At 40.5% G+C, this 27442-nt stretch overlaps 2 protein-coding genes across 8 annotated transcripts in view; one reads left to right on the forward strand and one right to left on the reverse strand.

Moving 5' to 3' along the window:
• The window catches only part of ZNF365 (zinc finger protein 365), a 126298-nt gene extending 116172 nt beyond the window's left edge, over positions 1-10126 (reverse strand). For all 4 annotated transcript variants that reach the window (XR_013524960.1, XM_002756334.7, XM_035268286.3 and 1 more), the window contains exons 1-2: positions 9796-10126; positions 7340-8095 (exon numbers count right to left, since the gene is read on the reverse strand). Coding sequence is in view for 3 of the 4 variants with exons in the window: in XM_002756334.7 (XP_002756380.1) it covers positions 7340-8082 (743 nt within the window). In the remaining variant the exon portion in view is untranslated. The remainder of the gene's footprint in view (positions 1-7339; positions 8096-9795) is intronic.
• Positions 9037-27442, forward strand: part of RTKN2 (rhotekin 2) — a 180681-nt gene continuing 162275 nt past the window's right edge. For 2 of the 4 annotated variants that reach the window (XM_035268284.3, XM_078345859.1), the window contains exons 1-2: positions 9037-9274; positions 11042-11145. The gene's annotated coding sequence lies outside the window, so the exon portion shown is untranslated. Of the gene's footprint in view, positions 9275-9922; positions 10230-11041; positions 11146-27442 lie in introns of those variants that run through there. The other 2 variants (XM_078345857.1, XM_078345858.1) reach the window with 1 other exon arrangement.

Below are 27442 nucleotides of genomic sequence, written 5' to 3' on the forward strand. Positions count from 1 at the left end.
GTTTTATTTCTAGTTCTCAACCCTATTACTCAGACTACAGTGAGAAAGCTGGAAGGCCAGATGAGAAGATAAGGGCCAGCCTGAGTGAAACTCAATCAGGGTGTGGATACAAACCAGCCTTGGGGAAATTTAACTGGTTCTAAGCCACTTCTGGCCCCATCTTTGACTACTTCTTTATTAAAAAAAAAAGGCTAAATAATATTAAATCCAAGGTATCAGGCTTCAGTAGAAAATATGCTTATTTAAAGCAATATTTGATACTAAAAAAAAAAATACCAGTACAGTATAAGAAACTGACCTTGAAGTTCATTGTTATGCAGAATGATTTCCAGATCTGGAAATCTGTCAGACTGATAGGCATCCAGAAACCAACATAGTAGAAGGGGAGCAATGAGTGAAAAAGCCCCTTCCAGACAGCCAAAGCTTCAGTTAGAAAAAATATCCATTCACATATGCATTCATTCATTTACAGGATGACCATATAGTCTGAAAAAATAGATAAAATTATTTCATTTTTTACAGATGGAATCCTCTCAAGTACTTCTTCTGAGATGGGTTAAAGACAGGTTAATTCAGAAAAGTCAAAGACATGCTATCATATGACCAACACACCCTAGAAGCACGTGCAGAGATTAATGGAAATGTGTGTTCACACACTGTGGTACTCACTACAATTTTGCATAGGCACTGAACTATGCATCTGAATGAGTGACAACACACTGATCCTATCATCTATTATAATCTATTATCCACAAACCATTTCTTATGTCTATTTTAACTTCCTTCACTTTTGCATGGAGCCACACTTACTTTTGGATATGCTGTTCTCTCTGCCAGGGTCATTCCTCCTCCTCCTCTTCCCAAGACCCCACAATTAACTATCAATTAACTGTCTCTCTAGCCTCAGACTCTCTTGCTAGGGAGTATTCTCAGCCATACACCCAGGTGTACATGATATGGTTTATTGTGTTTTCTACAGAAATTTACACCCTATCACCATGTAAATGGCACACATCACAATGAACCAGTGTGCCATTTCCCCATTTGACCATTGTATCAGTGAGTTCAGGGACTCGTGCTCCTTCACTGTCTGCAGGTACCCCCTGCACTTAACCTGAACCCAGTACACAATACAGGATCAATGCATTTCTGCTGAATTCAAGAAATGTGCAACTATATCTCTACTTTAAAATCATTAACCAACACAGAGATTCTTAAGTTTCTCTTTTCCTTTTTCCAGACAAGTACTGGGGCATGAAACCAATGAGTAACCTATGGATACCTCCTACAGGAGTAGGGGGATGGGATCTAAAATTGATGCCTCTCTTCTATTCTTAAACAACACTTTAACATCGGCTTCTCCTCCCAAAGGCAAAGCTCTACCAAGTTATTTAAATTTCATTTTACATGACTGATTTATGAACCTCTTCAGAGGAATATGAAATGGTAAAAATACCTCTGGCTAAAAATAGTCTAGCTATTGATCACAGAGCACCTCAGACAGACAACAGTGTTAGCCACAAGGCAAATCCCAAAGCAGGATTCAACCACCTCTGAGTACAGGGAGCTTGCCTGCGAACCCAGAGCACAGTCAGCTCCCGCGTTCTCTCTGGGGCCACGTAGGCCTGAATCTGCAGCAACTGCATGTCTGGAGGCATGGCCCATCTCTACTTTCGTTGGCCCTTAACTCTAATGAGAAAATCAAACTATTCTCATTGGTTGTAAGTTGATCAATACTGTATTCTGAGTCCCAAGGACCTACAGCAAGGATGTGGTAGAGGGAAGGGGAGTGGAGAAAAGAGGAGAATATGCAGAGACAGAAATCAAAAACTTTCCTGGGTTTCCAAATTTTACCATGTGCCATCCCTGAGAGGGTGTACTTGACACCTAGTTTATTCTGTATGATTCTGTAAGTCTGCAAGGAACACGGCCTGAAAAGAGAGGACCCTATTTATGTACACAAACCAACAATGTGGAGCAAACAAACCCTTCCCGCCCCCACTGATCTCTATATCCAGTGCGATTTTTTTTTTGGCCTGCTTCTTAGCTATGAATCAGTTTGGACACCACATTGCCTAGTCACTGCTTTTGCTGATCAAAGAATGGGAATGAATTAAATGGCAAGAGAATTTAGTTGTACAAAGCAAGTTACCAAGTCAGATTTGCCTTTTAAAGGTCAGCATTCCAAGGTCAGCTCTGGATAAAAACCTAAATGCGCATTACCTACCTCAGGCCACCCCCTCTGTGTCTCTTTTGTCACACCCCTAATGACCTGTTTAACGGTTTATAAGGTCCATGAAGGCAGGAACTGGACTCACTTGGTTTACCGCTGCACAGTCAGAACCTAGATCAGTACCTGCTGCTCAGCAAACTCTCAATAAAGATCTGTCTTCTGCATGGCTTTAGGCTGGAACAGGGCAAATGATGAAGGAAAAAGGGAAACGGATTCTATGTGTTACTGCCTGCAAGGGAGTAGGATGAAAATCAGAGACGGAATCACAAAGAGGCCTCTCATTGTGATCAAAGCCTAGCAGTGGCAAATGCCCTACCCCGATTAAGCAAGCACATCTGAGAGTCAAGTGAAAAGCCCAGGGCTGGATGTTCTGGAAGCTTAATATCATGACCACATTGATGATGCCCCCTTCCTCTGCCTCCCAACACCTCGGATACCAGTTGACATTTTCTTTAATCACATCAGAAAAATAAATGATGTCACCATGGCAGCCCTCTTAAAATAGCAAAGAAGCAAGCCCATCCAAAATGGGCCACATTCAGGATTACATAAGTCTTGACGCTTTGGGCAAACCAAAAAAAAAAAAAATAATCACATTTTCAGGATTCTGGCTGGGACACAGTGAACTGATGGAAAAAGCACTCAGCAGAGAGACAGGGAAATTGGATTCCAGGTTCAGCTTTGCTACTAAATCTCTGTCCTTGGGCAAGTCATTCCCCTGCTCTGGGCCTTATTTTCTGCATGTATAAAATGAATGTGTTATCCTACAGGAAACAGAGGCAACCTTCTGGTCCTCACATCAAAAATCGCATGGTCTACTCAGGGGCCATCTCTAGCAGCCCTCCCTGCTGCCCCTTCAAGGTCACTCTTTTCTGGCCATCAATGCAAATTCTGCCTTTCCTCCTCATTCCCTCAGTGTGGCCTCTCCACACAGAAAAATCTGTTCTCTAATGTCTTACCAACTTGAAGCTGTGGCTTATATTGAGGCACTTCTCAAAACTCCCCTTGTTTGGACATGGGCATGTTTGTGAGTATGCCTTATTCTTCCTATACAGAACACAAACACCTTAGGGAAAGACAGCAAGCATTTTCTCTTCCCACACACACACCCAGCACAGCACTGGGCACATGACAGAAGTTCTATCAGGACTTTTCAACCTTATCGCAGAAGAGTAAAGTTTGCCTTACTTTTATTACACTTAAGTTTTCCAAACTCCATGGGACCAACTCAGCCAGCAACTAGCTACTAAGTCCATCCTTTCTTGTTAAGGGATATCTTACTGTAAGTTTCCAGGATTGATTTACCTGATTACCCACCAGCTCTGAATACCTTCAATAAGCAAATGCCTGTTTCACTAGGACTTTTAAAGTTACACTGACTTTGTCAAGACAATAAGCAACTTCTTTCCTGGGTTTGCACTCCAAAACCTACAGATACCTTCTACAGGGATATAATGAGAGTCACCAGTACATAAGTGCAAAATAGCTGATCCTCAAACAATGCAGAGATTAGGTGAACCAATCTCCTATGCAGTTGAAAATCCAAGTATAACTTTTAACTCTCCAAAAACCTAACTCCTAGTTTTACTTGTAACATAAACAAATGATTAACAGAGATTCTGTATGTTACATGTTTTACATACCTGTATTCTTAAAAGAAGCTAGAGAAAAGAAAATGTTATTAAGACAATCATAAGGAACATATATTTACTACTCATTAAATGGGAACGGATCATTGTAAAGGAGGAGGAGAAAATGAAGGATTGGTCTTGTTGTCTCAGTGGTGACAAAGAAAACCTCTGCTTTTAAGTGGAACTGCACAGTTCAAATCTGAGTCGTTTCAGGGTCAAGTGTATTTTCAATTCAAACAACCTCCTCTGCTATGAGTATGTGGATGAGTATATGTATGCTATGACTTCTACAGTCTGGCTGATTCAGCCTACAGATGGCCTCAGGGCAGAAGCAGCCTTTGGGTCTTTTAACTTGAAAGAAAGGACTTTAAAATTTAAAGGGAAAAATCCAAAAGTAAAAGGAGCTTATGTGAATTTTAAATAACAGATGTTTGCTTTTTTAAAACCAAGTCTACTATGTTTCAAAGGGCCCCGGGAGTTTAAGTCAATTGTGAATGAGATGGTTAACAACCTATTTTCTCTCACAGATGGGCCTACAGAGCTCATGTGGAAGTGTTTGGCAGGGGAGCATAGCTCCTGGTATAGTCCTTGGCAAAATAGGGTCTTCCCTTATCTGAAAGGCCAACTCTTTGGTGGAAGGCACGGCTCTCTGAGGGAGTGCTGAGGAGGGAAGACGAACCCACCGCCCAGCCAGGCAGATGCAGGCAAATCAACCCAGTATTAAGGGTGTGACAGGTGGGTAGCTCCCTCTGCATCCCCATTCAGATGGCAGGGGTGGGGGTGGGAGGCCAGAGGCTGCAGACACTGAGGTCGCTGTCCACAGTCCTGCTCTGGGACCAAGAGCTCTAGTGTCCTCCCTGGAAACAAGACTCTTTCAGTCCCCTTTTGTGTACAGAAAGAATGATTACTTGAGGCCTGACTACAGAAACTGATGGGACTGGCCCAAATGAACACTTAAAAAAAAAATGAAGATGTTGTTTATGTTTAAAAGCTTAAGGCAATTTGACTGCACTTTTATTTAAAAACAGTTTTCTTTTTTTAGAATATCAGCGCTTTTTCCTGTTAGTCTGAAAATGACAAGAAAATCACCTCATGGCCAGAGGCGGTGGCTCACCCATGTACTCCCAAAGCTTTGGGAGGCCGAGGCCAGTAGATATCTTGAGGTCAAGAGTTCGAAACCAGCCTGGCCAACATGGCAAAACCCCGTCTCTACTAAAAATACAAAAAATTATCTGGGCACAGTGGTGGGAGCTTGTAATCCCAGATACTTGGGAGGCTCAGGCAGAAGAATTGCTTGAACCCGGGAGGCAGAGGTTGCAGTGAGTGGAGATCACATCATTGCACTTTAGCCTGAGTGACAAAGTGAGACTCTGTCTCAAGAAAAGTCAACTCATAATTTATCCTCAGGGATACTCACAAAAATGTGAACAAAGATGTACAAGGATAATAACCAAGGCACTATTTTTAATACTAGAAAAACGGAACAAAACTATGTATTCATCAATAACAAAATGGTTAAATGGATTATGATGCACCCATACCATGGAATGCTATACAACAGTCAAAAGGAGTAGTATAGTTCTGTATTTAGTAAATGAAAGATGCCTGAAACCTATCATAGTAAAAACGAAAACAATTCAGCGTGCAAGTGGCAGGACAGTATGTGTCACAATTTCACTTAGAAAAATGGAATCTGTGTGTGTGTACAATTGTAGACATCAATCTCAACTCTTTGCAAGTGGGACATCTACAGCATTTAAGAGGCTGTCTCTGAAGAATAAGATAGAATGTGCTTGGAGAGGCTATTTTTACACATATAATTCTGTCTATTCAAGTTTTTCCTTTTTAACATGTATTAGTTTTTTAACTGGTGCTCAGGCAACAGCCTTGGATTAACCACAACATGTAACTGATCCATGCATGGCCCACTTTTATTTAGTTAGTTATTTTTAATAATTAGGCTAAAAATAATTTAATAATTAGGGAACGCATCACTACAGGCAACTACTGCCCCAAATCTCATATTTATTATAACTTGTGTGATTAATAAGTAAAATACAACAAATAAATAAGTTCAAAAGTTAATTTGGTTGCCTTTTAAACTCACTGCTCTTGAATCAAGCAAAGATTGTTAAACTTAACTCTGGATCTTTCTTTATGCATAGAGTAACCCCATCTGCCCTTTCTTCAACAGCAATGGTGTAGGTCACCCTGGTGGCCATTAACAGGTGAAGACACTAACTTCCCACCGGCAAACACCAGAAACCAAAAGGGAAACATTTTTAATTAGAGATTATTTCCCTAGAAGCAAAGTAAGTCAGAGGCTGATTCAAATCCATCCTAAATATGTAATTTAAAAAAAATGTCTCACCTGAACAAAAAACATCTAGGCTTCCCCTGAATGTAAACATTTAGGTGATAGCAATGATCTCTTTAATCTATGGAATGTCTCAGGAAGTTTTAATTATTACATTTTAAGAGACAACACAAAATAGAAGAGTGCCAGAGGGCAAAGAAAAGATGAAATGAAATCAAGCTCTATAATATAACTCAAATTATTTGGAAACCTACCTTCTAGGTAGGATGTTTTACTCTATCAATTTTAATGTCTTTTGATTCCATGAATTTTGGAGTCTCTTTAAAATGAGATCTGACATTCTGCATTTGGGAAATACAATGACTTGTTATGTATACTTTTCTAGTTTGGGTTAAATCTATACTTATTGATAAGGAAATGCTTCTCCGAGTATGATGATTTCTCAAGCAATAGCTTGTATAATCTATAACTTGTGAAAACCAATCACAGCTCTTTGCAAGTGGCCAAAACTTAATCCAATATACATCATTTTCCAAAAAGTTAAGTCTCAAACTAAAATCATAGAAGAACAGCAATGTCAGAAAGTCTTTCCTCTGCATTTCCTAAAGTCTGCTTCTCCCAAATATCAATGAAACTAAATGGATTATCAGCTACTAACAATTAATTAACCTGAGAAGATAATACAAAATGGCAAATAAACCAAACTTATTTATACTGGAGGAATATTTTTGTACATAAGACAGTATCTTGCATTACTGACTTTATAATATGGAGACTGTCAAGAGGAAACCAGTCACTCAGCTCACCCTTTCTGCCCTCCCATTCAGCTCACCCTTGCACACCATTTGGTGCTAGGAATGGATGCCACCATGGGTAGGCTGTGCTACTCTTCTCTCTAAAAACATGATCTGTGGTTCACAATTTCCCAGTCGAGGAGGAATTCGATATTTGACTCCAATGTTGCTAGGCTGCAGACCATGCACACAGAGCACAAATGATATCAAAGCCTCGAACCTCTTGGTTCAACTATATCAATAAGAAATGCAGTCACGGCACCTGCAGAAAGCAAAACTCAACCTTGCTTAGCATTTGCTTGTAAGGGGGATGGGAGCGCTGCTTAAAGCAATGGGCTTAGCATCCCCTGTCAGCAACACTTACTCTTCTTTCCTAAGAAGCTCCTCCTCAGATTCCGTCAGGCGTTGCCTCAATGCAGCTATCATTTCCACCGCCACGTCCACCTGTCTGTTCAGGGCCCGCTCTCGTCTCTGAACTTCCTGCTTTTTCTGAGTCAGCTGCACAAAAGCTGCCCGAACTTCCAACAGTTCCGCAGTTTTCTGGGCCAACTCTTTGGTGAGTTTATCGATTCTCTTCTCAATGGTCCTATCCACAGCCTCAACCATCTGATTGAACTTTTCTCTGACATGTGCCTCGAAAGAAGCTTTGGTGTCTGAGGTGGGCAGTCCAGGACCCGACCGTGGCCCATCCAGCGAGTCTGCACGGAGGTCCATGGCAGTGTAGGTCTGCACGTAGGACACAGGCCTCTCTGCCACCACCTCAAATGGCTTCCTGTCCTTGGAATGTTCATGTGAAATGCTGTACAAGTTAACATAGCTCGGTTTCTGCTTTACCACGTTGCCACTGCTGTGCAATTTTCCTGGTCTCAGGAGTTCTGAGGAAGTGACTAGGTCTGTGTCTTTGAGGGATGGAAAGAGACTGCATTTTGTCAAGAGGGTTCTTTCTTCGTAGCTGTGACTGAACTCCAGATGGGCCCTCAAGGATGACAAGCTTCTAAATCTGGTATGGTCTCCACACCTCGGGCAGCGGAATGGCAGGCACACAGCAACATTCTCAAAGGACTCCTGCCAGGGATATCTGCTTTCCTCAAAAGCCTTCTGTTGCATTACTCTAAAAGTCCTGGGAGGGGGAAATAGGTAGTTTACTTGTCTGCTGAAAAACACATTACTAAAATAATGGCTACTCATCTCCATGACAGCAGAGGAAATTCAAGTGACTTTTGCACGCAATATTTTATGTTATAATTAAAACCTATGACTCACGGGCCAAATCCATCTATATTAATTTCTGTATTATTTACAATGGCAGTGGGGAGTAGCTGAGACAGAGACACTATACCCCAAAATGCTAAAATATTTACTACCTTTACAGAAAAAGTTTGCCAACTTCTACGTAGAATCAAAAAGGTGGGTAACATTCCCTCATCACAGATGAGAACACTGGAGCAAGGAGGTCAGGCCCTTAATCCAAGGTCAGATGGAAAGTGGTAGATCCAGACATGGAATTCAAGTTTTCTGCCCTCCTGACTTTGGCACACTAAATGCAAAACTGTGCCCCATTCTAAGGATATAATCCGATATGCATGAACACCCACAAACAATATGAAAACTCACATGAACTGTCAAAATGGGTCCTAAGACAGCAAGCTTAGGACCTTTCCTCAAGTACAAGAAAGATGACTCAAGTTATGCACAGTGACATTAAGCCTGCAATCAGCGGAAATTTTTTCACCCTGAGATTTTTGCCTTTTTTTCTTTCAGGTATTGCTGTGATGACATAAACCAAAGTACTTATTGTAACAATAATAGACCCTATACGTGAGTTTTACTGAAACCTGGGGACCCAATGTATCAAATACCATTTGACCTAAGTGGGCCACAGCCAAGATTTTTATTATAATAGTGTTCTGGGTGGATGTATTTTGTCTTAAACCCTATTTTATATGACAGCCTCTAGGGATGGTCAATGTATGAACCAAGTAGGTATCCTCATAACTCTCTTAATAACAGGAAGTTCTGATTTCCTTGTAGGGATTTATTATCTTCACCCTAGCAACAGATGACTGTTAGCAACTCAATTCTGCAAGCAGTGCCTATCTATTCCTCCATGAACGATTTCTACTTAAATGTAACAAGCATTGGACCCGAAACGAGGGATCCCAACTGGTGTCTTTGGGTGAAAAGTGCCTCGACCTCTTCAAAAGCAGACTTGCAGATGGTCCCTAGACAGGAGACCCAGACACTGGGCAAGCTTCTAGGTGAAGCCTCCGGCCCCCAGAGAGCGGAATCGCTTCCTGCGGTAGGTACACCAGGATGTTTAACCACTGGTTTTCTGGGAACGACATGCAAACCCTGCTCAGCTCAGAGCCAAAGACGTTGGCAAGAGGTAGAGAAAGGAGAAGTCAGAATTCTAGGGGGGCAATGGGAAAGGGGTGGCATTTTGGATGGGGAAATGGGTAATCACATACTTCAGAGCACTCAGGCTTTTATGGGCCCAGCGGAAACCCCAGTCCACGGGGCTGGCGGAAGAGCCCTAAGTGACTGACTGCCGGAGCCGGGCAGGCTGGCAATGACCCTGCCTCGGGGTCTCAGCTCTCCCCGCCCCCGCTCCGCTGCGTGCCAGCCCACGGGTGCCAGAGTGGATTCGTGCGCACGCGAGTTTCTGCAGGTGGGGGCCTGGAAGCCGGCTCTCCCAACTCCCAGCCACGCTGCGGGCTCGGGGACCCCCTCCTCAGCCCCGGCTGCCCCGGCTGCCCCGGCCACCCCAGCCGGTCCCCTCCGCCGAGCCGCGGGCGCAGATGGCCGGCGGCCGCCTCTTACCAGACTTGTTGCTGCTACTGCAGCCGCCGCCGCCGGTGCTGATGCTGCGGGAGCGAAGCGGTTTTCAGCAGAGCCGTAAATCAGGCTGAGCCGGGCCGGCTCCCACCCCCCGCCGCACCTCCGCGCCAGGACCCGCGGCGTCCAGGGCGGAGCGAGGCGCTGCCAGCCAGCGGGGGCGGCGCTCGAGGGCACCGGGGGCACCGCGCCGGGGCCGCGGGAGTGCCGGAACGCCCCAGGGCTGCCACCTCCGCGGGGAACACCCTTGCTCTCCCCGGCTAGCGGGAGCACCATCTGCGCCCCCGCTACCCAGCCGGGAGCCCGATCCGACTCCGGATTACACTGACATCACTGCGAGAGATGCTGGGATCCTTCCCGGGGGAGGGAAGGGAAGACGCGTGTCAGCCTCGCAGGCGCGGCGCTTTCTGCAGGCCCTGGCAAGCTTTTTTGCACTTAGTTTTGGTGGGGAGCGGGAGAGTGTGGATGAGGATGAAGCATAGCTGGGCATCTTCTTTTAAATCTGCCCGTTGGAAGGTCCAGGTATCTAATTAGGACCTCTTCATCCCAAGCAGCTGGGCGAGAATGTCCCAACATAACTAACCCAGAGAGTACACTCCAGTCGCCCTAGCCAAGTGTCCTGAGGCTACGTTAACAGGCAGAGATAAATCTAGTAAAGTGCAGGGGTTATGAACAGTTAAAGCAACAAGATCCCTCACCTGCACCCCCATTTCTGAGGAGGGCGCCCTCTTTCCATGGAAAAAGGTTTGTCGTCCTAAAGAGAGGATGTCCTAAAGAGAGGACGGCAAATCATTCCTTCTGAAGGACCCTGATGTTTCAGCTTGCTGGGCTTTTTTTTTTTTTTTTTTAACCTGTTTTGGTTTGCCCCACTCTAACTCCTGAAACGTGAAACTAAGATAAAAGTTACTATTGGTTTTCTTGTCAAAAGAAGAGATTCTGTTCTTCTGTAGACAGTTAGTGCATCCTCTTGACTCCTCCGGGTGGCTTTTCTCGGGGCTTACTCATTTCAACACCTGATTTTATTTTAACTGTAAAGAGCTTAATAGTTAGTTGAGATTTTGTTTTGTTTTTGACAAATGAAAACAAATGAATTGCTTTGTTTTTCACAAGTGAATTATCACATCAAATGCAATGAAGATCCCAAGCTCTGGCATAAGACTTGATTCAAATCCTGGCTCTAGGACCTGAGTCAAGTAACTAGACTTTGCTGTTCCTTCGATTCCTCATCTAGGAAATGAATATAATCAGGACCTACCTCTTAATAGAGTGATGGACTGAACGCGCTGATGACGATGGAGGTGAAAACGCTGCCTGACCCGGACACACACTGATAAAGTAAGCTATTATTGTTGTTGCTACTTCATTTATAATTATTATTATTTCCGTAAGAAAGGGGCCTACACACCTTTAATAAGCAGGAAGGAGAAGAGGAACTAATATGCACCAACATCCACATAAATGGAGATAGGCAGTTGTGATGTGTTTGCTTTGAAAATATTATATTTCCTTGAAGTTATTTTTGACTCATTCTCAAGACTATATTTATTCCAACAATCAATTTATTTAGTAAAAAATTTTAAAGTCTGAAAGATACACACATTGGAGTGCAAGGTTATCTCAGTCATCTTGGGAGGCGCCTGCAGGTCAACCTCTCACACCTACTGCCTTCATGACAAAACACAACAAAATCATGTTCTGGGGAGGAAAAGGTTTCAGGTTCACACTCCTCCCCCGCCCCCCGGTTTTTTTTTTTTTTTTTTTTTGAGGGCAGAGTTTCGCTCCCTTGCCCAGGCTAGAGTGCAGTGGTGTGATCTTAGTTCACTGCAACCTCTGCCTCCTGGGTTCAAGTGATTCTCTTGCCTCAGCCTCCCTAGTAGCTGGGATTATAGGATCCACCACCATGCCCAGCTAATTTTTGTATTTTTAGTAGAGACGGGGTTTCTCCACATTGGCCAGGCTGGTCTTGAACTCCTGACCTCAGGTGATCGCCTACCTCGGCCTCCCAAAGTGCTGAGATTACAGATGTGAGCCACTGCACCAGTCCAGCTCCTCCTATTTCTCAGACAGCTGCTACTTCTTTTACCGTCCTAAGTTCCTCCCCTGTTAAATGAGAGGATGGAGATTTTCAAAGTCCCTTTCTCACCTTAATAATATCATAAATATTGTCAAATCATTATGGAGAGGTTATTCTGTACAGAGCCTAAAGCTGAGTATTGTGGGAAATTCGACTTAGTCAACGTGCATTTAAGACCTTGAGCGGGTCTCAGAGTGTCACTTGTGTACACCACCAATTACCTCACTGAATCTTTGAACACCTGTGAGGTGGGGTGGGGGGGACCTTGTGCACTCAGTTCTAGCCACACTGGCATCCCTTTCCTTAAGAGTCTTGCTTCTTCCCATCTCTGGAGCCTCTTTATCTGGTAATGCCTACTCATCCCTCAGAGCTCATCCTAAGTATTCTCTCTCCGAGGTCTTCCCTGACACTCCTGGACAAGGTTAGCTCCTATTAGGAAAATTTATCACGACAGGATTTGTCATAATTCTTTGTGCTGGGTTATGGGTGCAGTTGTCTGCTTAATAGTTACATCCACTGTTAAATTGTAGACTATGTGAGTCAGGGATGCTGTTTGTCTTACTCTCCAATATATTCCCAGGACTTAGCACGGTCCTGATCAAAGTGCTCAAAAAATATCTGTTAAAAGAATAATATTGAACAAATAAGTCCCCTTTCTACATAGGAGGAAACAGTCCCAGAGAAGTTAAGTAACTTTCTCAAGATCACAAATCTAGAAAGCGTTAGAGCCAGGATGGCAAACACTAGGCTTTTAACCACTGTACTCCTTGACTTTCCAGTTTTTGATGAAGGAAATAAAGTTCTGAGAAGTAAAGTGACTTGCCTGAAGTCGCATAGGTAATAAATAATAAAATCAGGATTAGAGTTCATGTCTTCTAACACTGATGTTTTTCTATGCCACATTATGCTGTTTTACTCTGCCCTCCAGGCACTTAAAACTAGTGGGACGGGAACAAGGCATATATATAGGACAAGTTAAATACCTAATAAAAGGAATTAAATGGGAAGTGTCTATAGCGCCTGACATCATGCCTGGCACATAGTAGATGTTCAATAAATGTTTGCTGAATTATTAATGGTCATAGCTCTCACCTTTAGAGTAATTACAATGGATCTTACTATACTAAACGTTTATGCGCATATCCAGTGTTTCTCAAAATGGTATCTGGGGAGCCTGTGGATCTGGTCAAAATGCAGATGTCTGAAACCTTGACATGACGAATTAGAATCTGCTGTTGTGGATCTTGAAGATCTGCATTTTCACCTGTCTCTGCAGGTGACTCTTATGACCACTAAAGTTTGAGAAATACTCCTTTGTTACAATAAGCAAGGAGGCAGACATTGGCAGCCCTTTGTGCACAAGACAGAATGCTGCTGGAGATGTGATGACAGCCGAAGGTCATGCTGCTAAGAAGCATGAGAGGTAGTAAGAATTTGAAGCTAATTCTCACTCCAAAAGCCTGGTCACTTTCCATCATGACTGTGGAAGGAAGGGTGGTGGAGAGGAAAAGAGGATGGGCCGAAGGGAAGAATAGGTAGGAAAAGAGAGAGAAAGAGGCAGAAAGGAAGCGAGAAAGGAGGGAGGAAGGCCAAATGATTCATATAGAATATAGATTTCATTGAGAAGGGAAAGAGCCCTTCAGGCTGGGGTGGTTAGAGAATCCCGGCGGAAAGACCTAGGAATTGAAGGGAGATTTTTGAGCTCCCTTTCCTCTCCGTTTATTAAATAACATTCACTCACTCATTGTGGCCAGAAAGGCTGCTTTTCAAACACAGGTTTGAAAGGTTTGAACCACAGAGGCTGTTTAAATTTTTTTGATCCATTTATTAAATATGTTGATTACATTTGCCAAAAAACAGTATTATGAGGACTGGACACAGATCCTTTAAGATTTGAGTAATTGCCCCAGATAAAAGGCCTGCAAAAGGAACCCAAGGTCAGATTCGTGCTACCTTTTCCATGTTTGCAGCAAACATCTGTGTGCAGAGGGAACCCCCTGGGTTGCAGAGCTAATAAGTGGCCTGAAGATCAGACACGGTCCTTTGGAATTACACAAATCATTTCTCACACCAAGTGTTAGGTAATTAGGAAAACCCAGAGCTACACCACTTCCCAAGGAGGATGTGATGAACTTACTCCACCACTCCGCCCTGACTTTTAAGTATTGACTTTAAGAAACAGCTTGGTTCTCAGCTGTTAGGTTTTCCAGCTGCCTCATGCAACTAATTGCATATATATTCATTCTGAATTTCAACAAGTATTATGGTATGCCTACTATGTGCCAGTACAAATCATTTGCATCATTTAAGCTTCAGAGTTGGAGCTGTTAATCTGGCTTTAAAGCCTTCACCAGAATATTCAACTAGAAAACTCTATTTCTATTAAATTTCGTTGGCATGGCAACCACCAAGAAACACCATGGAGAGTGCCTTAAATCCCACAGCAGTCTGTTAGACACTCCCACTGCAGGGAGTGTCTTCTATAGAGGCTAAAAATAGAAATTTCCAGCAAGGTAAACCCCCCCCCCCGCCCGGCCTAGGAAGAGCAGTGTTTCTTGTTCCCTTGGTGGAGTCAAACATGAGCCAAATGAGAGGGTGGACTAATTTTCTACTTTGCAGATTTCTCCAGACCAGTGCCTGAACTAAAAATGTGCAGACCCAAGATCTAATACCAGTATCACCCCTAATTGGTTGTGTGAGTTTTGATTCAAGCTGGGCAATATCTCTGGACTTCATGTCTTCGTTTATAAAAAGCAGGAGCTGGAATGAACTAAGGACTTTCCAGTACCACAATCCTAGTTGTTAGCTCAGTTAATGCAGTTGTCATTTCTGGCAGGGCACCGTGGCTCATGTCTATAATCCCAGCACCCTGGGAGTCTGAGACAGGTGGATCACTTGAGGCCAAGAGTTCAAGACCAGCCTGGCCAACATGGTGAAACTCCATCTCTACTAAAAATGCAAAAATTGCCGGGTGTGGTGGTGCACACCTGTAATCCAAGCTACTCAAGAGGCTGAGGCACAAGAATCACTTGAGCCTGGGAGGTGGAGGTTGCTGTGAGCCAAGATCGTGCCACTGCACTCCAGCCTGGGTGACAGAGTGAAACTCTGTTTCAAAAAAAAATTCATTTGTCATTTCTTTGCTAGCACGGATTGGGTAGCTAGAGAAGAGGGCAGGGAAGGTAGTTATGATGATGGTGGAGAAGTTTATCAATAGGGTGATTTGTCAAAAATTGTTAAGTGTTGTCTTAGTCCATTTGTGTTGCTATAAAGGAATACCTGTGGCTGGGTAATTTATAAAGAAAAGAGGTTTATTTGGGTCACGGTTCTGCAGGCTGTACAAGAAGCACATCTGCTTCTGTGGAGGAACTTGGGCTACTTCCAGTCATGGCAGAAGTGAACAGGAACAAACGTGTGCAGAGATCACATGATGGGCAGATTGGAGGGGAGAAGCAGGTGCCAGACTCATAGAGTGAGAACTCACTCATTATCTGAAGGAGAGCAGCAAGTCTTTCATGAGAGATCTGCCCCAGGACCCAGACACCTTCCAGCAGGCCTCACTGCCAACACCAGAGATCAGATTTTAGCATTTGCTGGGGCCAAACTATATCCAAACCACAACAAAGGTCATTTTCTCTTATAATAACAACTGACAGATGTTAAGTCCTATTAGGTGCAAAGGATGATTCGAAGTGGTTTTCACGTGATATGTCATTTAACTTTCCTAATAAATCTAGGAGAAAGGTGTTACTTATATCCCTCCTTCATAAATGAGTAAACTGAGTCATAGAGAAGTAAAGTAATTGGGTAATTTTTAAAGCGATAGTAAGTTATATAGCTAGGATTTGAATCCAGCCTACCTAAATTAAGAACCTATGTATTCGGCCATTATTCCATTGTATCTTTAGTGCCTAGATCCTGGTCTGGGATCCTAAGGACCCTCAAAAACCAACTGTTGAACATGCAATAAATGGCTGATGTTCAGAAGGTTTTCTGTGCTTATTGTTTACAAATTTTCAAACCCTTTCCTTTCTTGGTAGTTTATAATGTGAAGAGAAATCTTTGGGACACCTTCCCTAAGCAAAGTGGTTGTGGGAGAGCTAGAAAGCCTGTTGCTATGGAATAAAAGACGCAAATATATATATACAGTTAAAATACAAAGATTGCTAAATAGTTTGAGTTATGTAATTACATGAAGAATAAATTATGGAACTGATGCTCTGTCAAAATAGGGTCCATTTTCTGGGACCTAAAATACATAGGCAGTTTTGTTCTACTATTTTAGGTAAGAATTACATTTTTTTTTTTAGTAGCGGAGAGTGAAAAGGGAGCCCTTGTAACTATAGGAAAGAGAACTGAACTTGAAAATCAAATACACATAGACTTTTCTCCTGTATATAAAGAAAATGCATGGTGTATGCCAAAACCTAGTTAAACTCCTAACTCAACAGTATATGATTCATTTTTTAACATTATACCCAAATGCAGATATCTAAATATTTAATTGGAGTAATTTTTATCCTTTATTGGTTTATAGGAATAATTTTTTCTGATTATGAAAAAAAGAAGAATTTCCTCCTTCACCCCCAATCAGTACAGGAGTAGTTTCCTAGTTTATTCTAAGAGATGTATTTTACTAGGCAGTTCATAGCTAAGATTTTAAGATGAGTTTAAAAGGTAGCTTCTTTGGATTATTTTTATTATTGGTGCAAATAAGTGGTGTTCTTCAGTCTCTACCTTCTAGTCTAACTCCTCTCTAACAGTAAGTTGTTAGATTATTTTAAACATTTTATTGGAAACTAATATACATACAAAAGGTTTTCATAAGTCCCAGTGAACCTTTGCAACTGGACACACTCATGTGACCAGTATCCAGATCAAAAAACAGAGCAAGTTTCTGTTTCTTGGAACACTCCTGTGTATTCCTACCAAGTATTTACCCCTCCGCTCAAGAGTACCATAATCCTGACTTCTAATAGCATAGATTAGGCTTGCCTCTGTGTATTTTGAATAAATGGAATCCTATTGTATATACTCTTATGTGTCTGCCTTTTGTTCAACATTGTGTTTATGAGATTCACCCATATTGTTGTGTGTAGTTGTAGTTTGTTCATTCTCATTGCTGTATGGTATTTCATTATGTGAATATGTCCCATTTATACATGATACCAATGATGAGAATTTGGGTAGTTTCCAGTTTGGGATTATTGTGAAAAGTTGATATGAAAATTCTAGTGAGTTACTGAATATATAAACAGATAGAAGCCAGACAATACATATAAAAACAGAACTCTTACCTACATTGGTAGCCTTCATTCCAGGAGGCTAAATCACAACCTTTGTAGTAATTGGCCCCAAAGTGGCCACAAGTTGACCTTAACTATCAGTTTCCCTAATTTTTTGCCCTATTTATAACTTAGGACCAACCAGAGAAAGCCAAATATGCTTATCTAAATGATCAAATAGTATGCCCCACTTCTACTTAGCCCACCTCCAGCTTCTCCATTTGAGCAACCTCTAGTCAGGGCATAGTTGAATCCTCTTTTTTCCATTATAAAGTTTTCCTGGTCCTCTGCCTGCCTTTGAGTCTCAGCTGTACGCAAGGGCTGACTCCCTTGCTAGAGCAAGCTCTGAATAAATAGCCTTTGCTTCTTCTTATTTGGATGATCTTCATTTATTTCCACACAAATATATGTCTTTTGGTGAACATATTTATGTATCTCTGTGGTGTATATACCCAGGAGTGAAATTGCTAGGTCATAAATATGCATATATTTAATTTTGGTAGATACTGCCTAATAGTATTCAAAAATGTTATGCCAATTTACAAGTCTAGCAGCAATGTGTAAGAATTCCAAATGATGCATAATCTCTTCAACTCTTGAAGCTTTCCGACTTTAACATTCTTATAGGTGAGTAGTAGTATTTCACTGTGATTTAATTGACATGCTCTTGATGGGTAATGAAGCGGAAGCATCTTTTCACATGTGTTTTTGATGTTTGCGTATCTTCTTGTAAAGTGTCTGTTCAGGTCCTTTGTTTCTTTTTTCTCTTGTTGTCTATATTATTTCTATTGATTAATAATATTTTGTATGTATTCTATGTATGAGTTCTTTGTCAGATATACATATGGGAATCCTCTCTTCAGGGTTATTGCCTTTTATGTCTTGTTTAAGAAACCTTTACCTACACCAAGGTCATGAAGTTGTCTTCCTATGTTCTTATTTTATTTTTCATATTTGGATCTAAAGTCCACATGGAATTTTGAACAATGGGGCCCAGATACATTTTTCTCATATATCTCATTAATCCAGCAATGGTTATTGAAAATAGGATTCTCTCACCCATTCTATTGTTGCCTTCATCTTGAATTAGGTGGTCATTCATGTGTGTGCTCTCTGATGTAGTTCATTGATTAGTTTATTGATCCTTGTGCCAATACTATGAGGTCTTCAATGCTAACTTTATGGTGGATTTTGTTCTCGGGTAGAATAAATCATCCAGCTTTGCTCTTCCTCTTTAATTACCTTGAATACCCTCGGCTCTTTGAATTTTCATGTAAATTTTAGAATCAGTCTGTCAACTTCTGCCAAAAAAAAAAAAAGAAAAGATAATCCTGATAGGATTTTGGCTGGGAGAATGTTGAGTTTATAGGTTGATTTGGGAAGAATTGATATCTTTACAATATTGAGCTTCTAAATATTAAAAGTTTATATCTAGATTTAGTTTTTCTCAAGGACGTTTATAGTTTTCAATGTTAGGGTATTGCAAATCTTTTGTTAGAATTGTTCCTATGTAGTTTATATTTTGATGATATTATAAATAGCATATTTTAAAATATAAGTTTCTATTTGTGGATGGCATGTAGAAATATGTGGTTTTTAAATAATGACATTGTATTAAGCAACATTGGAGATTCAATTATTAGACCAAATAGTTTATTCTTTTGAATTTTCTTGACATATGCTAATGATGTCTGCAAATAATGACAGCCTTATTACTTCCTTTCAAATCCTAATATCTTTTTAAAAAAAATTGCAATGGCTGAAACCTCCAGTAAAATGATGAATGTGAGTAGTAATAACTGGCATCTCTGCCTCATTCACAATCCTAGAAGTAACATTTTCCATATTTCACCATGCATATGATATTTGCTATTGGGTTTTCATAATATTCTTTATTTGTTTAAGAAAGTACCTTTTATTCATGATTTGCCAAAAGTTTTTCAAAATATGTTATAAGTGGGGGGGGGCACATTTTGTCAAACAGTTTCTCTGCATCTATGAAGATGTTCATATAATTTTTCTCCTTTTTTATTTTAAAAGTGATTACGTTGATTTTTAAGTGCCAAACCAATATGTGTTCCAAGGGGAAGCTCACTGTATATGTTATATATACACATATATGTAATATCTAGATTCAGTAGTTTAACATTTTGATAAAGACTTTTACACTATGTTTATATGAGGTTTGTCTGTAATTCTCTATCATAATATACTTGTCAGGTTTTGCAATTGTGGTTGTACTAGTCTTATAAAAGATACATGAGGAAAGCTGTTGTCTCTCGCTGTTTTATGGAAGAGTTTATGCAAGATTTATATTATTACTTCTTTAAATTTTCAAAAGAATTTGCCAGTAAAGTCACGTGACTCTAGGGTTTTCCTTAGGGGATATTTTTAAATAGTGGGTTAAATATCTCTAATAGATATTGAGCTATTCAGATTTTCTACTTGCTTACAGTTTGGTAAGTGGTATTTTTCAGGGAATTTGTTTGTGTCACCCAAATTGTCAAATTAATTGGTGCTAAATTTAAAATATTATTTTCTTCTTCTTCTTCTCTCTACTGGATCTGCATTAATATCCCCATTTTTTTCCCTGTTAATGGTAATTTGTGCCATCTCTCCTTTTTCTTAAGCATTCTTGCTCTGGGCTTATACATTGTATTAATCTTTACAAATACCAAACTGCCGCTATTGCTGATATTATTAATTATATGTTTGTTTTGTCTTTCACTGATTTATGCTGTAGCTTTATTTTTTCTTTTCTTTACTGCCTTAAATTTAATTTGCTTCTCATTTTCTTAGCTTCTTGAGATTGAAAGTGAAATGATGACTTTTTGTCTTCTTTCCTAATACATGCATTTACAGCAGTGTGTTTCCTCTGACGCACAGCTTTAGCTGAATCCCATAGTGTTTATATGTTGTATCTTTATTATGATTTGGCCAACATGTTTTAATTTCCATTTTTATTTATTTATTTATTGATGGTTTATTTGAAAGTTTATTGTTTAATTATCAAACAGTTGGCATCATTCCAGTTACTTTTTGTTATTTTTTCCTACCTTGATTCTATTGTGGAAAGATAGTAAATGGAATGATTCTAATTTTTTCAAATTTGTTAAGGCTTTTATTATGATTTTGGCAGAAGATCCATTTGCACTTGAAGAAGGTTCATTGTTTGATGCAGTATTCTATATAAGCCAAATTGGTCAATTGTGTTGTTTTATGTTTCTAGATTTTTTTTTCTAGACTATTTTATGAGCTTCTTTTAATTTGGCCAATTTTTGCATTAACATTTATCTTAGTTTGGGCTGCCATACAAAATAAGATAAACTGGGTAGCTTATTAACAACAAATGTATTTCTCATAGTTCTGAAGTGTGGGAAGTTCAAGGTCAAGTTTGATCAAGTTCAAGATCAAATCAAAACCGTGTTTAATACATCTAACGTACTGAACTTCATGGTTTAACCAGGCCTGCCTTAAATAAGTTCAAAACACTTACTTAGACTGCAGTTGTGCAAAATCATCTGGCAGATGATTGATGACAGAATGCTGCTGTGCACACCTAACTTTATGGTTTGGTGGGTCAGATAATATCTAGATAGGTAGCTATGGCCACGTAGTAACTTGACAACTCATATTCAAGCATTCAGTTTCTTCTAAAGCACAGTGGCAAACCAATAGCTGTCTCTCAACAGAGAGTAGTTATCTGCAATGATGGCAGGGGCTTGCTCCAAAGTGACTAAAGGCCTCCACTACAATTTACCTAGAGGGGTCTGCCAAAGGCTCCAAACAGCATCCCTGTCTGCCACTTACACCTCAAGTACCATTGGATCTACTGGATCATATGGCCCAAGTGGAAGAACAGGTGCATAGCAGCTTGGAGCTCCTACTGCTCCAGGAGGCTGCAGAGCCTTCTCCTGGTGTTCTACTCAAAACTTGCAACTTTTTTAGTCACTCAATATATGGGCCAGAATAACACATCCAACTGAGAAATGTGTTGCTTCCAAAATCCATATAAACTCCCTAGGCATTGTGCTTCTTTCTTGGTTATAGGAGGGGCCAGATGAAACAATTTAACCTTCATCTTAGAAGGGATATTTTGACATGCCCCACACCACCGGAACCTAGAAATTTCACTGAAGTAAAAGGCATCTGAATTTTAGTAGCATTCATTTCCCATGGTTTGACTCATAAATGTCTTACCAATAAGTCCAGAGTAGTTGCTAGTTCATGCTCACCAGGTCCAATCAGAATAATGTCATCAATGTAACAGACCAGTGTGATATCTTATGGAAAGGAAATGCAACCAAGATCCTTGCCAACTAAATTATGACATTGGACTGGAGAGTTGATATATCCCCATAGTAGGACAGGGAAGGTATATTGCTGGCCTTGCCGGATGAAAGCAAACTGCTTCTGATGAGCCTTTGGACAGGTATAGATAAAAAGGCATTTACAAGATCAATAGCTGCACGCTGTTGTTACCAGGAGAAGTGTTAACTGGACTAAGCAATGGAACCACATCTGGTAGAGCAACAGCAATTGAAGTCACTGCTTGGCTAATTCATAGTCATTCTCCAGAATTCATCTGTCTTCTGCACAAGCCAAATAGGAGAGTTGAATGGGCGTGAATATACCTCCTCTGCATATTTCCTGTTCTCACAACTTTGTGCTCTGATAGCCTGCAGGTCCTAGTTCCAGAGGGAGAAAGGCTACCACACAGAGACACAATGATTCCATTAAATTGGAAGTTAAGACTGCCACACAGCCACTTTGGGCTCCTCATGCCTCTGAGTCAGCTGGCTAAGAAGGGAATTATGGAATTATAAATTATGGTAGTCTGAAGTGATAGATCCAGAATACCAAGGAGAAATCAGACTATTACTCCACACTAGAAGTAAAGAAAGTATGCCTGGAATACAGGAGATCCCTTAAGGCATCTCTCAGTAATACCATGCCTTGTGATTAAGTTTGAGGGGAAATTACCTAAAATTAACCATCGCACATGGCATTTTTTGTTTTTTCTTATCTACTTCTTTGTGTCTTTATATTCAAAGCATGACTCTTATAATCACAATACAGTTGTTATTTAATCCAATCTGACCACCGTAAACCTTTACTAGATGTATTTAGGTCATTTACAATTAATGCAATTATGGACATTATTGAATTTATATATATATTGTTGCTATTTGTTTTCTATTATGGCCACACGTTTTATGCTTCTTTTTCTATTTTTCTTTCCTTTTTTAGAACTAAAGCTTTTTAAATGATTGTTTTGTTTACACTTTCTATTATCTTGTAATTATATGCCATTAACTATTCATGTAGTTCTTTTAGATACACAATATGTAGTCTTGACTTATAATAAACTAATACAAATTATTACTTTTACTATTACCTCTCACTTTTGTGAAATTGTTCTACGTATAATTTAAACCTCAGATCGCATATGACTATTGTTGTGTATAATTAATACTCATTTATATTTACCTATTTAGTTCATCTTTCTGGTGGTCTTTATTCTCTTCCTGCATATTTATCTTTCTATTTGGTAACATTTTCTTTCTGGCTGAAGATATTTATTTAATTTACTTTTAGTGAGGACCTTATATCAAAAATTATCTTAATTTTGTTTGTCTAAAAATATGCATATTTTCCAGTCATTGGTAAAAGATTTTTTTTACCGAATATAGAATTTGAAATTAGTAACCATTTTATTTTAGTTTTCAAATATTTCATCAATTTTCTTTCATTGTGTAGAGGTTGCTGTGGTATACCACAAAGACTTTCTTTCAAGTGTAAAGCACTTACTCCTTCTCTTGCCAAGAATATTGCATGCGGATATCCCAGAGCTTGTTCCCTTCCTAAGAATCACCACTAGATTAATAAAATGTCTTGCTCAAGGTTAGGGCAACTCTCCAGGGAGAATTCACATTCAGTGACTGCTTGATGCAAGTGTATAAAATCTGTCCTTAATTCAGGACACATCTGAAAAGCTTTTGCAGTTCTGGAGTTCTCCAGGGGTTTGGCTGAGGCCACTGAAACTTTTCCTTCTGCCTAATGCTGGTTTCTTCTTTCGCTCGCAGGTATTGTTCCTGCTGGAAAGTTCAAAAACATTTCCACATACAAATTCTTATCTGTATTTCCCAGCCCCTAATACTGTCCCCATTGATCTTCATCTCTTTGTACTCATAACCCTGTATAGTTCCTTTCACATTGAATTAGAATGGACTTGTGTAAATATAGACTCTACAGAAGTGGTAGTGTTTAACTTCTGAAGATCATAAATGATGTTTCAGCGTCCCATTTTCTCTAGGAGTTCTCACTGTGAGAGAAGTGAGCCACCAGACAAAGAGGACACTCAAACAGCCCCATGCAGAGGCCATTAAACAGGATAAAATAGCCAGCATCAACTTGCCAGCTTTCTAAGAGAGCCTTTATAACTGAATCCACAACCCCAGTCAAGCCTTCAGATGACTGCAGCTCTAGCATACATCTGGCTGCAATCTCAAGTGAGACCCTCAGCCAGAGTGTTCCAACCATGTTAAGAATAAATTCCTAACCTAGAGAAACCAACAGAAATTTAAAATTATTTTTATTGTTTTAATCCAGTGGGCTTTGGGATGATTTTTTTTGGCACAACAGTAGATAAATACAGGTTTTGATCATTGAAAATGAGGTGCCACCATCACAAAAACCTAAAAATATGGTGATAGTTTGGTGGGAAGAGCTGAAAAGACTATGAGGAAGTTATTAGTGGAACCTAAATGCCATCGAAGATAGTTATTGGAAACTACATTGTGTTCAATGAGGATATAAGGTGAGAAATTTTTAAAAAGTGAAGAAAATATTATTGCAAGCTAGAAAAAAGAGAACACATTGAGTGATGGGAAGCTTATTTGTATTGTTGACTGGGGTAGAATGGAAAATTTTAAATATGCTCAATGAACTGGAAGAATTCACTAAGATATCAAGACAGAGTGTTAAATATATTGCCTGTCTTCTACTTGCTGCTCATAGTAAAATACAAGAGCAGAAAGAAAAGCTAAAGGAAGAACTGCAAAGAATTTTAAATTGCAGAATATGATGGGTTTGAAATTAAAATTGTTTCTTATTTCAAGATTTACAGATGGCAAACAATGCTAAAATTAAGAAATGATTTTCAGGCATATATCAATCTCAGGCACTCTTAGGAAAAGCATGATCTAAAGATGAAGCAGATGGTATGACTGTAAAATCTTTTGTTCAGAGTGCAAAGTAACCTAAAGCAATACCTCAAGGAACTATTTAGTAAGAGAAAAAGTCCTATAAGAATTTGAAGGATGCACTTTGTAGATCTTTGTTAAATATTGAGGTTTCTAAGCATCTTGGAGACATTGTAACTTCAATAGCCCCAGAAGAAGCCTAAGGTTCAGGAGGGCTTCCAGTAGAGACATTTGTGGATGTGGCTTACATTACGTCTAATGGAGTAAATGGTAATAAGATCCATAGAAAACCCTCAAAATTTTAAAAAAAAGTTGGCAACAGTACATGAACTAAAGGTACCAAGACAGTACAAAATACCAAGAGGTCTTTAGATTCCAACTTTCTAGAGTCAGAAAGAAGGCTGAGATAAATGAGCTGTAAATATGTATTACCATTTGTGTAAAAGGAAAGATGATTCAGAGGTGCAACTGAACCAAGAATCCAGAATGTGGGCGTAAAGTGCCATAAAGAATAATTTCCAGGCAGTAATAGGTTTGAGTCTTACTAAATGAACTGACAACATGTGCCCAGGTAGATTTCAGTATTTCTATGTGCCAGTGAATCCTGTCTGCCTCTCATTTCCTCTTTTTTAATGGAGGGGTCAACAGTGGTTATTTTATACCTGTCTCACCACTGTAATTTGGGAGTATGAAACTTGCCTCTTTTGTTTATAGGTGTTCAGATCAAGGGCAACTACTCTAAGAGACTATACTTGAGGGACAACAACCAAGGAGCTTCAACTGCATCTGGGCTTCAGGCTAATGCTGTTATATGATGAGTCATTTGAGATCCTTAAGAGGGAGTGAGTTTATTTTGCATGATGGAAGGACATAAACCACTGAGGATCAGAGAGCAGACTGTCATAGTCAGCCTACACTGCTCTCTGTTATTCATGCTGTTGGTTATCACCCTCATACATGGAATCAAAGCTGACCCACATGGCCAGTAGAACACAGGATTTTGATTGTGTATGGCTTCTTAGGCTAGATTATAAAAAGCATTGCAAATTTTTCTTAATTTCTTGGATCACTCTCTATGGTGGAAGCTAGCTGCCATGTCATGAGGACACATAAGGAACCCCATCCCAAGGCCCACATGTACAGGAACCAACATTAACATGCTAGCTGATATGGTTTGGGGGATGTGTCCCCACCCAAATCTCATCTTGAATTTCCATGTGTTGTAGGAGGGACCCAGTGGGAGGTAATTGAATCATAGGGGCAAGTCTTTCCTTCCAAGGTGATTCTTGTTTTGTTTTAGCAAAGAGACTGGCAGCATTTTACCCCTGTGCTAAAAATTTGTGGAACTTTGAACTTGAGAGAAATTATTTAGGGTATCTGGTGGAAGAAATTTCTAAGCAGCAAAGCATTCAATGTGACTTGGGTGCCATTAAGGCATCCAGTTTTATAAGTGAAGCAAAGGATAAAAGTTTGGAAAATTTGCAACCTAACAATGCTATAGAAAAGAAAATCCCATTTTCTGAGGAGAAATTCAAGCCGGCTGCAGTAATGTGCATAAGTAATTAGAAGACTAATGTTAATCTCCAAGACAATGGAAAAAATGTCTCCAGAGCATGTGAGAGGTCTTCACAGCACCTCTTCTCATCACAGACCTGGAAGCCTAGGAGGAAAATGTGGTTTTGAGGGCCAGGCCCAGGGTCCCCATGCAGCCTAGGGACTTGGTGTCTTGAATTCCAGCCACTCCAGCCATGACTGAAAGAAACCAAAGTAGGGCTAGGGTCATGGCTTCAGAGGGTGCAAGCCCCAAGTCTCGGCAGCTTCCACATTGTGTTGAGCCTGTGAGTGCACAGATGTCAGGAAGTGAAGTTTGGGAACCTCTGCTTAGATTTCAGAGAATGTAAGGGAACACGTAGATGCCCAGGGAGAAATTTGCTTCAGGGGCAGGGCCCTCATGGAGAACTTCTGCTAGGGCAGTGCAGAAGGGAAATGTGGAGTTGGATCCCCCACACAGAGTCCCTACTGGGGTACCACCTAGTGGAAGTGTGATAAGAGGACCACAGTCCTCCAGACCCCAGAATGGTAGATCCACTGACAGCTTGCACCATGTGCCTGGAAAAGCCACAAACAATACCAGCAAGTGAAAGCAGCCAGGAGGAAGGCTGTATCCTGCAAAGCCACAGGGGTGAAGCTGCCCAAGACCACCTCTTGCATCAGTGTGACCCTCATGTGAGACATGAAATCAAAGGAGATCATTTTGAAATTTTAAGATTTTACTGCCCTGCTGGACTTCAGACTTGCATGGGGCCCATAGCCCCTTTGTTTTGCCCAATTTCTCCCAATTTGGAACAGCTATATTTACCCAATGCCTATACCCCCATTATATCTAGAAAGTAATTAACCTGCTTTTGATTTTACAGGCTCACAGATGGAAGGGACTTGCCTTTTCTCAGATGAGAATTTGGACTGTGGACATTTGAGTTCATGCTGAAATTAGTTAAGACTTTAGGGGACTGTTGGGAAGGCATGATTGGTTTTGAAATGTGAGGATGAGAATGTGAGATTTGGGAGGGGTAGGGATGGAATGATATGATTTGGCTGTGTCCCCACCCAAATCTCATCTTGAGTTCCCACATGTTGTGGGAGGGACCCAGTAGGAAGTAATTGAATCATGGGGGCAAGTCTTTCCCATTCTATTCTCATGATAGTGAATAAGTCTCCAGATCTGATGATTTTAAAAAGAGGAGTTCCCCTGCACAAGCTCTCTCTCTCTGCCTACTGCCATCCATGTAAAATGTGACTTGCTCCTCCTTGCCTTCTGTCATGATTGGGAGGCTTTTCCAGCCACATGGGACTGTAAATCCAATTAAAACTCTTTCTTTTGTAAATTGCCCAGTCTTGGGTATGTCTTTATCAGCAGCATAAAAATGGACTAATACACTAGCAAAGTAACTTAAGCACCTTGGAGGTGAATCTTTGAGCACCAGCTGAATGGTGAATCTTTGAGCACCAGCTGAATGGTGAATCTTTGAGCACCAGCTGATTTCAGACTGTTAAATGATTGCAGGCTTAGT

The sequence above is a fragment of the Callithrix jacchus genome, chromosome 12 (assembly GCF_049354715.1).
Source record: "Callithrix jacchus isolate 240 chromosome 12, calJac240_pri, whole genome shotgun sequence".
Lineage (NCBI taxonomy): Eukaryota > Metazoa > Chordata > Mammalia > Primates > Cebidae > Callithrix > Callithrix jacchus.